Source organism: Chelonoidis abingdonii, chromosome 5, assembly GCF_003597395.2.
Source record: "Chelonoidis abingdonii isolate Lonesome George chromosome 5, CheloAbing_2.0, whole genome shotgun sequence".
In the NCBI taxonomy this organism is placed as follows: domain Eukaryota; kingdom Metazoa; phylum Chordata; order Testudines; family Testudinidae; genus Chelonoidis; species Chelonoidis abingdonii.
Genome location: NC_133773.1, coordinates 125,430,437 through 125,447,333, shown reverse-complemented (window position 1 = coordinate 125,447,333; position 16,897 = coordinate 125,430,437). Strand labels below are relative to the sequence as shown.

The window sequence follows — 16,897 nt, the reverse complement described above, 5'->3', positions numbered from 1 at the left end:
CAGGGAATAAGGCTCTCATCATCCTGATGCTTACATATCTCCCATCTGTCACTCTCCTGCTGCCCTCTGGCCATGCTATATCACAAAGGGTAATCAGTACTGTTATATCTCCCTAATAGTTCCTCTAACTACTGACTAACTACATGCATGTTAAAACTTTTCAGTTACTAGTAGAAAACATCAAAGACACAGCCTCTGAAATCTTCCTTTACATCAATGGTGCCCAAACTTTTCCCGTCACACACTTGTTTACCAGTAATGGAATCTGTCCACCAACCCCTCTCCCCCATTACTGCACAATTGGCTCAGTAGAGGAGCTTGGGCTGAAGGCAGAGTTGGGGGCTGAACTGGGGATGGGGGTGGAGCTGAGGCTAGAGGCAGAGCTGGCCTGGGGGTGCAGAGGGAATGAGGGCAGAGCTCACCTGGGGACAAAGTGGAGCTTGCGGCTGGAGCCAAAGCTGGCCTGGGGGTGTAGTGGAGCTGGGGCCAGAGCCGTGGCTGGGGGACGAGTGGAGCTGCAGCTGGGGGTGGAGTGGGACTCGGTGGTGTTCCTTCACCAACCCCCGTGGGGGCTAGCTTGGGCCCTGATGTGTGCCCCTGTACAGTTTGGGGACCACTCCTTTATGCAAGTAAATGCTGTGACTTCCTACAGTCTAGCTGATTTGCAGATTCTAATTGTAAAAGCTATTTTCTGTTCAAGCCAAAGGTCCTTTTTCCTTAGTAGATTCTCACTAAAAGTCTTTGGCTGTAGTTAACTGGAGATACCTGTTCCTGTAAGATTTTTTTATTTTATTTTATTTTTTGTGTGTGTATGCATGTGATAAATAGACTTCCAACTTATTTCCTCTTCCAGAGACGAGGCCCATTTGTACAGACTAAATCTCTGGAAAGAGAAGGCTGGGGAAGAGAGACTCCAGCAATCGCTTACTGGGAAATTTAAATATTTTGCAGAGAGATTCAAGAAGTAGTCTTTCTTTAGCAGTGTCTAGTTCTCTTAGTCTCCTATAGATATCTCTAACTCAGCTCTTCAATGCAAGAAAGACTTTAGGAAACACTTATTTTTTTTTTTTTAAGTGCTGTTTCAAAAACACTTATGCCTTGTCCAAATTGGCCAGGCAAATGATTAACTTGAACTGGTTTCCACCTTTTTATAAGCAGTTCTCTAGCATTACTTTATTCTTGGTATAGATGGGGCTGTATTTCTCACTTTCTTTATTGGGGTCATATTTCTCATTTTCTTTCTTATGCTGTGACTGGATTCTAACCAAGTGCTAGATATTTATTTTTGTACAAATGTCAGAAAACCTTACATCAGATTTTGACTGGGTGCTAATTTCCTGTTCTGTTTTGTACTCCTACCTGTGGTTTTTTCATCCTCCTTTTCATTCTGTGTGTCTGTATTTACAGACCCTATATAACCCAAGAGGCTTTTAATTTTAAACTCAGACATCAACATTTGCTAAATAACCAAATCTAGTGATTCTGGAGATTGAGAGAAAATGAAACTAATTGGCAGAATGCAATTGGAGTTATCTTAAAGCAGGCCTCCCCACCCCCTAAATCAGGAATCAGCAGTCTTTGGCATGCAGCTTGCCAGGGTAAGCCCCCTGGTGGGCCAGGCTGGTTTGTTTACCTGCCACGTCTGCAGGTTCGGCCAATCTTGGCTCCCACTGGCCGTGGTTCGCCGCTCCAGGCCAATGGGCACCGCAGCCAATGGGAGCTGCGATCAGCCGAACCTGTGGACGCAGCAGGTAAACAAACTGGCCCAGCCTGCTAGGGTGCTTACCCTGGTGAGCTGCATTCCAAAGGTTGCCGATCCCTGCCCTAAATTTAGATGTAACTAGTTTCTAAAATCTTTAGCATTATATATTATCTGTACATGATAACCACTTGAGTAGCACACAGGGATTGCCACCATTTAAACCTAGGTTGGGCAATTATTTCTGTGTTCTCTTTGGGCTGCACTGGGAAACAAATTGAAAATGTCATGTTCTCCATTGTCCCAGATGTGTTTACCCAGTTTTGATATTTTGTTTTCTTTCTCATCACCCTTCTGTTATGAAAGATGGATACCTGCTGGGAAAGCTTTTGTTTATGGTGATACTCCAGAGGAGCACTGAAGAGCATGCATTAAAGTGACCTTTAATACTTCCTCAGTTGGCTTCAGTATGCCATTTGCCCTCCAAAGTACTGATGTTACCATTGCTGCTAGCCTTTGGAGTTCCTCCTGCCTTGCATTCCTCATTTGTGTTTTTTCTCACTAAATGAAAGATTTAATAAATGTAAAGGTGGTACTTCCATAATTAAAATGTGTTGAAACTTTCTGACACTTACGTGCAAGTAATTTACATCCTTGCATACAAGGAACATCGAATGTCACTGGTAGTAACTCTCAAGGTGCCACGCTATTGTTTTGACTATCTATAAGTAATATTGATGCATTCTGCTGATTTCGCCATGGAGTCTACCTTTTGCTGCAGAGTGTTCCTTCAGATCTAAGCTTTCATTTTGCAGGGGGAAAAGTTATTTTAGATTTTAAGATTGCAAAGAGCCTTAAAATATAAACCATGTGTAAACCAATGCAAAAATACCTGCCTGGATCTGCAGATCACTTTCAAATTATCTCAGAGATATGAAATACTCTGTTTAGCTCAATAGTGTTAACACTGAAATCTAAGGATGGCAACTTTGAATGTCAACATGCTAAACTGATGATAATTTGATAGCTGAAATATCTAGCTAATGTGCTTTTTCTAGTTTGAAATTGTTCCTGGGTGTCAAAAACCTCAAGAGTCTACTTTTTAGCTTCTCCCTGGCAGGTTCTACAGTGTAGTTATTCATTGTCAGTACACTGAAAATTGAAAATATGGGGCATAACAAAGATACTTCAATATAAAAAACACAGTGAATACTACATTATTTGTTTTCATAATGAGTTAAGAACCTCCTTATTTAAAGCTTTCCTGAAATGCCCCAGAAGCAAGGGCTTTCTCCAGAATTTGGGTCCAGCTTCCTGCAAAGTACACTGGGCCGTGGCAATCTGTCTTACAATAAAGAAGACTTCCAAATGGAGTCTCTAGTAAATATACACCAATGAGAATTGTAAAGCCACCAATGAGAGTCATATTGTTAAAGAATAGCATTGAATACCTGTGGGTAAATAAACAGATAGTCATTTTCTTCCAAGAAGATACCAAAAATATATCATCTTATAGAACAGTGATATAACTTCATAGTGTTCTGTTTTTCCCCCTACTTTGTACAATCAGCTGTGAACATCTAATTATAAGAATCTGGAATTATTTTTGCTTAATGTAAATTTCAAATGCAGAAAAACGAAACACTTAGGGAAAAAAAAGAAAAATTTTAGAGTTGGGAACAGTGACTTTCCTAAAGGCAGAAAAGAAAAAAAATGTGAAGAAAAGTAATAGGAAAAAACATTTAAAAACCATGCAGTCGCTAATAAATATTCTTGAGACACAAGATAGGTAAGGTAATATCTTTTATTGGAGCAACTTCTCTTGAGAGAGACCAAGTTTCGAGACAGAGCTCTTCTTCAGGTCTGGGAAATGTCACACAGAAAAATTATAAAAGGCAAAAAGACCCTATCATCTCTGGGTGAACATGTTTCACGAAGCAATTATAGTACTCTATATCTGACTTCTCAGGGTATGGCTACACTGGCACTTTACAGTGCTGCTACTTTCGCGCTCAGGGGTGTGAAAAAACACCCCCCTGAGCGCTGCAAGATACAGCGCTGTAAAGCCTCGGTGTAATCAGTGCCGCAGCGCTGGGAGCACGGCTCCCAGCGCTTCAAGCTACACCCGTAGAGGATGTGGTTTACGTGCAGCTCTGGGAGAGCTCTCTCCCAGCACTGGCGCTCCGACCACACTCACACATCAGCAGCGCTTTGAAATTTCAAGTGTAGCCATACCCTTAGTCATCATCCTCAAAGGAAAACTGCATAGTGCCTTCAAAAGACAAGCCTAAGAGCTTAAGTTCATAACTTTGCTAGACCCTAAAGATCATAGATGGAATAGAGACACTGGAGTTATGGCTTTTTACAATGGTCTATAACCCATTAAACCCACCCCTCTCTGCTTCTTTTCCTGTGTGCTTTCCCCCTTCCTCCCCTCCCCGCCAAGACTGGAGAGGTATTATCTGGCTACTTTACCTGAAATGGTCCCTCTAAATATGTTTACTTATGCAAAACAATCTTTTCACTTTTTGTATTTAGTTGTGACACTATGAGTACATTTCCCAGACCTGAAGAAGAACTCTGTGTACGCTTGAAAGCTGATTTCTCTCTACAAGAGAAGTTGGGCCAATAAAGTGGTCTCCCCACGTTTCTGTAATATCCTGGGACCAACAAAGCCCTGACAACATAGCAAACAGTACATATTCATGTAAACTTGCATCCTTCCTCACCACAGCAGATGAAATAAGGGATAGTTAAGTATGATATAATTAAAAGGAACATTTTAAGACAACATAAATTGAGAGTGGTTAATGTGCCTCTTCAATGTTGCCTGGAAGGCAGGTGCAGTACCTGTGGACTGGCAAACTGGGCTGGTGGTTCTGATCTTTAAGGAAGGATACCAGAGGGTGTGTTCCAACTATAGGGGGATCACACTCTTCAGCCTCCTCGGCAAAGCCTATGCCTATGTGAGGGGAGGTTACGCCCATTAGTTGTACCTCAGATTCAGGAGGAACAATGTGGATTCTGTCCTGGCCTTGGAACAACTGACCTGCTCTTTACTCTCTTCGGATACTCAAGGGATCATGGGAGTTTGCTAATCCAGTCTACATTTGTTTTGTAGACCTGTAGAAGTCATATGACTGCATTCCCTTAGATGTCTTATTGGAGGTGCTGCCGGGAGTATAAGGTGCCGGTGCCGCTTTTGCTTGCTATCTGGTCCCTCTGCCCTCAGAGTGAGAGTTGTGTTTGTATTCTTGGCATTCATTTGAGTTCGTTCAAGGTGAGTGATGGACTCCACCTTGTCCCCACTCCTGTTCGTAATTTTCGTGGACAGGATATCAAGGCTCAGCAGAGCTGTGGAGTGCATCCGGTACGGGGATTCGGAGGTAATATCTGTGCTTTTTGCAGAGGAAGATGTCCTTCTTGCTTCTTCAGACTGTGATCTCTGATGGACATATGAATGTTTTGCTGCTGAGTGTGAAGCGGCTGAGATGAGAATCAGCACCTCCAAATAAGAGGTCATGGTCCTTTCCTAGAAGAAAGTGAACTGCTGTCTCTAGGTGCAGAGGGAGCTGCTACATTTAGAGGAAGAGTTCAAATACCTAGGGGTCTTGTTCATGAGTAATGGCAAGTTGGGAGCGTGAGATCAACTGGCGGATTGGTGCAGTGGTGGCAGTGATGCAGGTACTGTACTGATCCATGGTGGTGAAGTGGGAGCTGAGTTCTTGGACAAAGCTCTCAGTTTACAGGTTGCTGAAAACAAGATCGCGGGTACAAGCACAGAAATGAAGTTTCTCCGCAGGGTGACTGGGTTGTCTCTGAGACAGGGTGAGGTGCTTGGCAATTTGAGAGGGCCTTGGAGTAGAGCCACTCTTCCTCCGGATCAAGAGGAGCTGGTTGAGGTGGTTTGGGGACCTGTTAAGGATGCCCCCTGGGAGGCTTCCATTGGAACTTTGCCAGAAATGTCGCATTGAGTGGAGGACTTGAGGCCGACCCAGGACATGCTGGAGGGATTATATCTCTTGGCTGGCCTGGGAATGGTGGGGAATCCCCCAGAAGGAGCTGAAACGTGTTGCGGAGGAAAAATAGGTCTGGTCTTCCCTATTCTCCATGCTGCTGCCATCGACCCTCACTGGGAAAAATGGCGTAAAGGAAGAATAAGATGATGATAAACTGGGGGAAGTTTCAGACACATGGAGCAACAAAAATAGTGACTCTCCAGCTTTGGATGGTGTGGGAAAGGAGAAGGAAACAACAGAGAAGAAGCCCTCACTAGAGAGGAACTGAGCTTGGTAGAACATCTCCATAGAGATGTTTGAAATTCAGAAGACCATTTTGATTTAACTTTGGATGTGGATTACGAAGCCATTTATGGTTGAGGATAGGGATGCTATAACTCTATTCTCCAAAGCTAAAGAGTAGTCAGTGACTTCATTTTAGACCTCATGCAAGAAAGTGGAAATTTATTGATGTTAGGCCATAAAAAGAGAATGTCGGTAATCAAAGTGGGGACACAAGAAAATTTTACTCTCAACTTGATGTCAGTTCTGTGTAGTAAGATAACTCTAATGCTGCATCCGATCAGTTCCAAAATTTCAGGGAATGTTCCAGCTGTGTTTAAAAGCATACAGAAAGAGTGCATCAAAGATTGGATAAGATGGATTCTAGTATTGTTGTAGCATCATATGAAGGAAATGTGAGTAAGCATTTTATAGTCATTATAACATAGGGTAGGTCTCTCATGTTCAAATATGGGCACCCATGTTGCTAATAATTACACATACAATTTACTTTAAGCAGATGAGCAGTCCCACTGATTACTCATGTTCATAAAGTCATTTGTGTCTAAATGTTTGCAGAACTAGGGCCTTTGGCTGGAAAATTCACTTCAGGAACTTAAGTAAGTCACTTGGGTAGAGAATTTCAGAAACAGAAAGGCGAGACAGTTGCCTAACACCCATTCAAAATGGGAACCTAACTCACTTTTATTACTTTTACTGAAGATCTTCCTCCTTGCTGTTCAATGTGCCTGTCAACACAATTGTAAAACTGGATAAAAGATGGACGTCTCTAGAAATCAGATGTTGTCTCTGAGGAGTTGTTCTATGTAAATAAAGTACTAAAATAAAATACAAGTATAAGTAACCCTATATTTTCTACTGTGTTTTAGGGTGCCAAATTTGGACATCCAGTTGGATTAGCCCTGGCTCCCCAACGTGTGTCTGTTCGGAGATCATTTGGAAGATCTAAGCGATTTAGCATTACTCGTTCACTGGATGATCTTGAGGTAATTAAGCTTTACATAAAATACTACATTATATTGAACTTTTAAATGATTCCTGCAGAGTAATATTTTAGTAATTTTGTCAATGATACAGGATCTGTGGAAGCAACAAATACAGTGCTGAGAGCTGCCTAACTACTACAGAACAGAGTTCAATCAGCAAGGGGAGCTAGAGGGAGAAGAGGTTGAAGAAGGCTTCATTCCTTCCTCTCTTCTACTGCTGTCTCCCCAAAGGCTGCTTTATGGTAGGAGGTGAGGGGGAAGAGAGGAGAGAAAGATGGGACACCAACTAATCTACCTGACTCTTCCAATTTGGAAGTAAGAAAGGTACTTCAGAGGTGGGAGCAAAAAGACTGAGACAGAGCCCTTGGCATGTGGGGAGGAAGGAATGGGAAGGAACACAAAGCCCCTGGCATGAAGGGAAGACTGGGGGATCCTGGTTTGGGGGCAAGGAGATTGGGGGAGCACATGGGGTGGGGGAAGAAGGAGGAATTGGGGCACATGAAGCCCCAGCCATAGGTGGGCAGTTGTGGCCAGGCAAATGGAGCATGGGGGTGAGAAAAAGGGGGAATCAGAAAATGGAGGGATGCAATGGTATGTTGATTCAATGAGTGCTCAGTCTACAGAAGCAATGAACTGTGCGACCCTATAGTCCAATTATTCATTACTTTGTTTCTCTCTTCCCAAATATGTGTTTTATTTCTCAAATATTTTGAAGCAAGAAAAAAGCAAATATTCCTCATTGAGAACAATATCTATATTCCTGTCTGAAGTTTTAAAATAATGTGATTTTTTTTTAAACCATATACTCAGAAGTTTATAATGGTAGGCTGTCCTTTAAACATCAGAGCAAAATAATCTGAGTGGAGACCTAGTGTGAGAAATATTAGCCCGGGCAGTAATTTGAAAAACATCATAAGTGAATGAATGGAAGTGTCTAGTTCTAAATATAATAGCATTACAGCAGCACTATAATTCAGTATTGTAATCACCAAACAACCGTCTGTTCTACTTTAGTAGAAAAGAATGCAGTCTTCAGTACTGATGAGCAGGATAAATTGTATTCCATGTAGTTTCTTGTACATGGGTATTTTGAATGTAGCTCAGTCAGTTTAATCAACTGAGTTTTTGTTAGCTCATTTTGTAAGAGTATGAGTTTATTCTAATGTGTTTGGGTAACATTTCCTCTCTCAGGCCATTATGCACTAGTGCTATGTACCAATTGTCTGTCTGGTTTCCTTCCCCAAATGTGGCCTATGGTTCCTTTTTGATTCTCTGTTGTTAAAGGAGCTATTTAAATGTAAAATATTGTATGTATATACTGTTATAACTAATTTGAAAATATTCTGCCTCTTGCTTTCAAAAAAAAGTCATTCAGAGATTTAAACAATATTCTTATGAGGTTAGAACTGTGTAATATCACAGGTGCCTGTTTACTTGCAGAAACCAGTTTATGCATTGACAGAAGTGGTAAATTTTTATATTCTCACTTTGACTTGTAGAATTTATTCCTTAGATGATATTTTTACTGGCAGATATTTTGAACAAGTTTACTATAACTTGCAGAGAGGGAAAAACAGAAAGGGATGGAACCAAGTAAATGCACAATAATTCCAAGACTATGTAGTGTTACAGAAAATGATGTCTAGAGTACCAAACACATGGCTGTGGTCCAAACCTTTTTGATAATTCTGGATCCTGGGAGTTGCAGTCATTCACAAAGGGCAGAATATAGTCCATTATCTCCTTAAAAATCAGAGACAAGTTCTGTCCAAGCATTATGTATAGTAATTGCTAGCAATATCTTAGCAGACAGGTCTTCACAAAAAGACATCTAGAAATTTGATTTTCGTGAGATAACAAGAGAGGGGGCTGGTTGTGTCTGCCTGTACAAGAGGAGGTCCTCAAAATAGCCAAGGCCTTGTGGCAGACCTCCTCCTCCATCCGTCCCACTTTGAAATGTGCTGAGAAAAAAGTACTTCATGCTGACCAAAGGTTTTGAATACCATTATAGCCACCCACCCCCGGGCTCGTTGGTTGTGTCTGTGGCTAAGAAGAAGGACAAGCGGGTCCCCACTTCCTTGACTCCCAAAAACAAAGAGTCCAAAAAACTCGATTTATTTGGGAGAAAAATTTGTTCAACCACCAGCCTGCAATTTTGGGTGGCAAACCATCAAGCGGTACAATTTTAATCTCTTAGATGGCCTTAAAAAATTCCAGGAATCCCTCCCTCAGGGTCTGGCCCAAGAGTTTGGCCTCCTGGTGGAGGAGGATACTGTGGCGCCAGATATTCCCTGCAGATGGCATGGGACGAGGCGGACTCAGCGACAAGAGTGGTCGCATCTGCGGTGGTCATGCAGCTTCTGGGTCCAAACAGCAAGCCTCTTCCAGGAGATGCAGGCCTCGATCCAGGACCTTCCCTTTGATGGAGTTGGTCTGTTCTGAGATCAAACAAATGCCAGGCTGCACAGGTTGAAGGACACTAGGGCTACCCTTTTGCTTGTTGGGCATACACATGCCGCAGTCAGCCAGGAATTTTTTCCAGCCACTGCCAAGACCCTGTCAACTCTGTCAGGGATCTACAATGAGAAGAGATGCTAGTTTTAATTGTCATCGCCCTTCTTCCTCCCGCTCACCAACCCAGCCTGAGGCCAGCAATCACCCAGAGGGCCAGAAGCAATTGTTTGAGGGTGCGCCCAAGAGCGACCCCCCAGTCAGTCAACCAGATCCTACCTGCCTTTTCCTCAACTGCATCTCCCAAGTGTAGTGAAAGTAAACTTAAAATTAGTGTTTTTTACACTTTAAATATCTTAAACTCAAATAGTCACCCCTTGCAATGTGATGTGCACCCTCAACTGGCACTCCTCATCTTGCAGGAATTGGCTCACAGTTTGTTAGATTGAGTCATTTTCCACAGGAAACAAATGGCCAAAGCTGAGATCCTGAAGAAAAGGACATTTCTCTTTGATTGATATCACAAGTAAAAATTGTCTTTCCAAATAGAAGATATAACAAACTATATGTTCACCATCAAGAAGTAAAAAATTAAAATACAGAACAGGTTCAAAATATCAGTTGCTTTGGAACAAAAGCTGAACACATGGCGAAGAGACTAGTTTAAGCAGTGCAATAATATACATTTGAGAAGCCAACTAATGCACTCGTCAGATACACAAATTAAGGAAATTAATAAAAAGTAGGGCTGTTGATTAATCGCAGTTAACTCACACGATTAACTCAAAAAAATTAATCATGATTAAAAAAATAATCTGTTTTAATTGTACTGTTAAGCAAATAGAATACCAATTGAAATTTATTAAATACTTTTGGACGTTTTTCTACATTTTAAAATATATTGATGTCAATTACAACAGAATACAAAATGTATAGTGCTCACTTTATCATTTTTACACTGCAAATAGTTGTAATAAAATATAAACAAAAGAAATAATATTTTTCAATTCACCTCATACAAGTACTGCAGTGAAATCTCTTTATTGTGAAAGTGCAACTTAACAAATGTAGATTTATTTTTTTTTGGTTCCATAACTGCACTCAAAACAAAACAATGTAAAACTTGAGAGCCTACAGTCCACTTAGTCCTACCTCTTGTTCAGCCAAATCACTAAGCAAACAAGTTTGTTTACATTGACTGGAGATAATGTTGTCGACTTGTTATTTACAGTGTCACAGGAAAGTGAGAACACTCATTTGCATGGCAATTTTGTAGCTGATACTGCAAGGTATTACATGCCAGATATGCAAAAGATTTGTATGCCCTTCACGCTTCGGCCCATTCCAGAGAACATGCTTCCATACTGATGATGAGCGTTATAAAAAAAATGTTAATTACATTTTGACTGACCGCCTTGGGGAGAATGGTTTGTCCCTTCTCTGTTTTACTCACATTCTGCCATTTATTTCATGTTATAGCAGTCTCTGATGATGACCCAGCACATGCTGTTTGTTTTAAGAACACTTTCACTGCAAATTTGACAAAACGCAAAGGTACCAATGTGAGATTTCTAAAGATATCTATAGCACTTGACCCAAGGTTAAGAATCTGAAGTGCCTTCCAAAATCTGAGGGATGAGATGTGGAGCTTGCTTCAGAAGTCTAAAAGAGCAACACTAAGATGTGGAAAGTACAGAACCCAAACCACCCAAAAAAAACAAAAAAACCCACCAGCCTTCTGCTGGTGGCATCTGACTCACATGATGAAAGTGAACATGCATCAGTCCGCACTGCTTTGGATTGTTATCAAGCAGAATCCATCATCAGTATAGATGCTTGTCCTCTGGATGGTGATTGAAGCATGAAGGGACATACAAATCTTTAGCACATTTAGCATGTAAATATCTTACGATGCCGGCTACAACAATGCGATACAAATGCCTATTCTTACTTTCAGGTGACATTGTAAACAAGAAGTGGGCAGCATTATCTCCTGCAAATGTAAACAAACTTGTTGTGTTAGCGATTGGCTGAACGAGAAGTAGGACAAAGTGGACCTGTAGGCTCTAAAGTTTTACATTGTTTTATTTTGAATGCAGTTTATTTTAGTAATTCTACATTTGTAAGTTAAATTTCATGGCAAGAATTGCATTAAATACTTGTATAAGGTGAACTGAAAAATACTATTTTTTTACAGTGCAAATATTGTAATAATAAATATAAAGTGAGCACTGTACACTTTGTATTCTGTGTTGTAACTGAAGTCAATTATTTGAAAATGTAGAAAACATCCAAATATTTAAATAAATGGTATTCTATTATAGGGTGACCAGATGAAAGGAAGAAAATATTGGGACACATGGCGGGAGGGAGAACACGGGGGAAAAAAAAAAAGCACCAAGTGCTGCTGGCAGAGCAAAAAAAAAAAAAAAAAAAGAAGGAAACCATGAAATATTGGGACATATGGTCACCCTATCTATTATTGTTTAACAGTGTGATTAATCACAATTAATTTTTAATTGCTTGACAGCCCTATAAAAAGTTTCCTCTAAATATGCTTCCTTCAAACTAGTTGCCATATCTAGCTTGTTAAGACAAAAGACAAAACACTAACACAGAGTGAGCAGTATAATCTAAAGAAAAATTTAGGCACATGAAAAGGTACTAGTAAGAATTTCTTCAGCATATAATAGATTCCTTTTGGAATAGTACATTAGTCATCTATGTATACCACACCCCTTTTACTGTAATCTGCTTTCCTGCACCACGTTCCCCTTTCTACTTGTATTAAACTTGTACGTGCAGAGTGAAATCATGTCCTTATCAAAGTCAGTAGCAAAACTCCCATTGACTTGGAAGCTAGGTTTTCACCCTAAGACTTTATAGAGTTAATCTGATAAATGTTTTGGTGCTTTTTATGAAAAATACTGTATAAAAATATTTTATGGCTGTGTAACTTAAAATAAGTTTCTGCTTTTAGTTATGGATTGGGTTACTAAATTGGACTTTATAGCACTGGTAAAGAATATACAATTTTATAGGCATGAATATAAGCTCATAGCCCTCCTCATGAATGATGAAGCCCTCAGTACATTATGTAAATTAACCTAAGATATTGTCAGTAAAAAAATTATACCAGGCCTTTACACATTAAAATGACTGATGTAAATAGTTTTTTTTTCTTCTTGAAAAGCGACAGTGAAAAAAGTTGCACAAGGTTCTCTATTTATTGTTTTTTTCAATGACTTCTGGAACAAACTGTACCCAATTTACAAATAAAAATATTTTTCTTCTAATAGATTTGAAAATTCAGCATGGAATTTGAGAGTTGAGCTGTGTTCTTCTTTGGCAATGTATATTTGACAGTAAAGATTTTGAAATATACTTAATTTTGTTGAAGCCAGAATAGAATCCATCTCACTCTGACATCACTTGGTTGGCCTAGCGGTTTTATAAGGCGTGAAAAATAGTCAGTGGGAGTACTCATGTGGGTTGTCAGGATCAGGATTTGGTTTATTAAGCAGCTAGATAAAATTAGTGGCTCATCAAATGGCAACTTGCAGCTGGCAGTCTAGAGATGTATTGCTAGTTTAGAATAGTGTAGAGGAAGTGAGACATGACCAGTAGTTTACTGGACAGAAGCGAGTGCAGTGGCTGAAGGGAGCTTGGCATAGGATGAAGACGAGACTCCAGCTAGTGAACTAAGGCAGCTGTCATCTCTGACATCAAAAATTACATCTGTGACAGACTACAGCCTGAATCTCAGATCCTGTAAGGCAGACACAGTATAGATGCAGGGCAAAATTTTAAACTGACTGAGTATGGCTAATGTGAACTCAGTGGGTGGTGCTTCTGTAACACCAACATACCCCGATCATCGGTGGGCGGGATTAAACCTAGGACCTCTGGAGTTTAGTGCATGAGCCTCTACTGCATGAGCTAAAAGTCATGCTTATAAAAAGCCATCCTTTTAAAACTGCTGTTAGCTCATGCAGTAGCGGCTCATGCACTAAGCTCTAGAGCTCCCAAATTCAATCCCACCCACTGACGACTGGGGTCTGTTGGTGTTACTCTTCAATTGGTGCTACACAGTCAACTTAAGAAAAATTAGTTAAGGACTAATCTTGTAGGTCAAGATCTATGTCTACATTATTTGCTTTGTTTTTTCTCTCCTTCCCTCCTGCCTCCATTACAAATTGTCACAAAAAATTGCTTCCCTCTTAAGTTTAGGACTGATCTCTATAAGGCTGTTTTGGAGGCCTCTCAATGCATTGTCTCCAATCCACATTCTTGAACCAAGCCTAAATGTGTTCCTTCTAGTATCCCTTCTTGGGAAGTCATCGTATAATGAAACATGTAAAGGCTTCCTGGAGTGAGGATAAAAAGGTACATAAAAGGATATGTTTCATAGAAATGTAGGGCTGGAAGGGAACTTGAGAGGTCATCTAGTCCAGCCCCCCACACTGAGGAAGAATAAAGTGTACCTAGACTATCCTTGACAGATATTTTTGTCTAACTTGTTTTTAAAAGCCTCCAATTATGGGAATTCCACAGCCTTCCTTGGAAGCTTATTCCAGTGCTTAACTATCCATGCAGTTAGACAGTAGAAAAAACTTTCTAACTTAAGTCTCCATTACTGCAGATGAAGCCGATTACTTCTTGTCCTACCTTCATTGGATACAGAGAACAATTGATCACCGTCCTCTTGATTAATGTATTTGAAGACTGTTATGATTTGGTGGTCTGTAGTGGACTACTAACATCATGTCACCTCCTTCCCAGAACAGCATCCCAAGGACAAGGAGGCCAAAGCCCTCCCATCTGCACAGCCATGTTCTCCTCTCCAGGATGCATGTGTTTAGAAGCAAACTTCCCTTTGAGGAAGTAATTCCTTGCAAAATTTCATGTTAGAACGTTAAGCAGCTTATAGCCTACAAATTGTTTCAAAAATCCAATATGCTAAATAATGAGTGTAATTTTCCAGTTTCTAAATAAAAATGACTGAACTGATCATAAATAATTTGTAAAACCAAAATTTAAAAAAGACTGTTGCCTGATAATTTCATTTAATAACAACTGATAAAATCTTGAGGAACTAGGTTTATGTCAGAAATGTCATGCGTCTGATGAAGTGGGATATTCACCCACAAAAGCTTATGCTCCAATACATCTGTTAGTCTATAAGGTGCCACAGGACTCTTGTTGCTTCTGACAGAACTGTAACTCTTGGTTTTTCCTGTAAGCCCAGTTCTGGAAAGCATCTCTATTCATGAGAACACCCAAGCATGGGTTTAAAGCTTATTTAAGTTCATTGGATTTTAGTACATGCTTAAGTGCTTAACTGTACAGGAATGACTTAAGCACATGCTTAAGTGATTTCCTGAGTTAGAGCTGTTATCGCTAACCAGTATTCTCTAATATTCACTGAATAAGTTTGTTTTGATACATCAAATATTTTGTAATTTTCAATAATAGATTAAAGAGACACAGAGAGTTGATGGGCATCAAATTTTACCTACCTTAAAAATACCATTCTGCATTTGATGCAAACATTTATTATTTATATAATCTCAAAAAGTGTACAAGCTGCTTCATACACTTAAGACTGTTACATTCAAAAAGGCCCAGTCTTGAAAATGCATATTTCCACAAGTAGTCTCAGTGGCTACTCACAGTAGTAAGTTCAATGCCCTGTAGTGAGCATTTGCAAGATTGGGCCCAAAATAAACAACATTAAAGATATAAAAGTAGTGGAAGATGTAAGCAAGATTTTTTTTTGTACTTTACTTTTGCTCTTCCATTTTTATATTACTCCTTGCCTGTTTGCCTTGTTATTATTTTTATTTCATGATTTCTCTTTTTTTCCTATTTAAATCTTAATTCTTGTCTGATTTTAATTTACCTGTTGCTCCTTTTTTTGTTTTGAACTACTGCTCGTCTTATGTTTTTTCCTTTAATCATCACCTCTTTTCTCATTATTTCCTTCTAACCTCACTCAATTTTTAATTGACCTTTCTCTGTTACTCTCCAGTCCCTTTGCCTTTACTTATTGCTATTATATTAAGACTATCAACCTTTTCCACAGAGTCCTCTCTATATTTCCCCTTCTCTGAATTCAAACCAATTTACGCCCCTCCACCCCCTCAAACAAATTAATTGAGATTTGTTCTGCACTGCAGTTGGGTAAAAGCAAGCTCCTGGCCCCCATGGTGTTAATACTGTCAAGAGTCACAACCTACTGAGGAGCTGGGCATCACTGCAAACCTACATGATAATTGAAACTCCCTAAATGACCACTAATGCTCACCAACAACGCTTCTCTGTCAGTTTAAAAACACCAATGGCACCCATCTAGGACATTAATTGATTAATTTGCGCAGAGTTAAAGTTGTCTGGTGATATCCTATCCCTTCCAGAATGTTGAATTCAGCAAAACTCAAACTTCTGAAAACCAGGAAATACAGAGTTAAGGTGCATGCCCACACACCCTTAACTCAGCCCTCTTTGAGTGATGCTCCAATATGCCTATAACACACACACTCGTACTTTGCCTTTGCATTGTACTGAATAAGAGCGCCTTACATCTGCTGCAATTTAGCTTACCTCACTGAAAGAACACATCTGCTAAATCTTTCAACCCTTTCACCTTTATGCACATGATGTCATTGAAAACTATACTTTCCCTTTCCCATCATAAAACCGACAGTCCACACTCATTTCCCAGCTAACTGCTGACAATCCCATAGCATGAAGACACCTGTGCCCTGCTACTAACACAATCTACTGAAAGCAGTGCTGAAATGAGGCATGCTGGGTCTCTCAAGTGTCCGGGAAACGGATGTACCACCGCCCCCATTAGAAGGGCACGACCCCCCCCATTGCCTCTTATCCTTTGCACATCTCTGCTAATCTACTCTAGATAATCCCTCTACCATTTAATACTGCTCAGCCTAACACAGTGAATGTACCTGGGGTGCAGGCAGATAATTCTCAGTGGCTACTGCCAGCTCTAGTGGGTCAGAGTTAAGGTTGCATTGCATATGCATGTATCTTAATTCTGTATTTCCTGGTTTTCAAAAGTTTGAGTATTTCTGAAATCAGCATTTTGGAAGAGGACAGGATATCACCAGGCAACCTTAACCCCATTTCAATGAAGTGTTTTTGGTCAGTGAATCATCAGTGCAGTTCAGGTCAGGGCCAGCTCCAGGCACCAGCTGAGCAAGCTCGTGCTTGGGGCGGCAGATTCTACTGGGCGGCATTCCGCCCAAACCAAGGGCGGCACGGCTGCTTTTTTGTTTGTTTTTTTGTTCGCTGCTCTGGCCGTCCTGTAGGGGGCGGAGGAGGGGAGCACCCTGCAGCAACCTCGGCAGGGCAGCCTGCATCCTTCCCTCCTTGCCGACCGGAGCGCAGCCCTCCGAGCAGGTGACGTGGCAGTTGGGGCCGCGTGGCGAGCGCCCCAC

The 16,897-nt window shown here is 40.6% G+C and overlaps 1 protein-coding gene across 2 annotated transcripts in view; it reads left to right on the top strand.

Annotated features, from left to right (window-relative positions):
• RGS12 (regulator of G protein signaling 12) overlaps positions 1 to 16,897 on the top strand; it is a 168,153-nt gene that overhangs the window by 39,066 nt on the left and 112,190 nt on the right. For both annotated transcript variants that reach the window (XM_032788633.2, XM_032788634.2), the window contains exon 3: positions 6,870 to 6,986. In XM_032788633.2, coding sequence (XP_032644524.1) covers positions 6,870 to 6,986 — 117 coding nt within the window. The remainder of the gene's footprint in view (positions 1 to 6,869; positions 6,987 to 16,897) is intronic.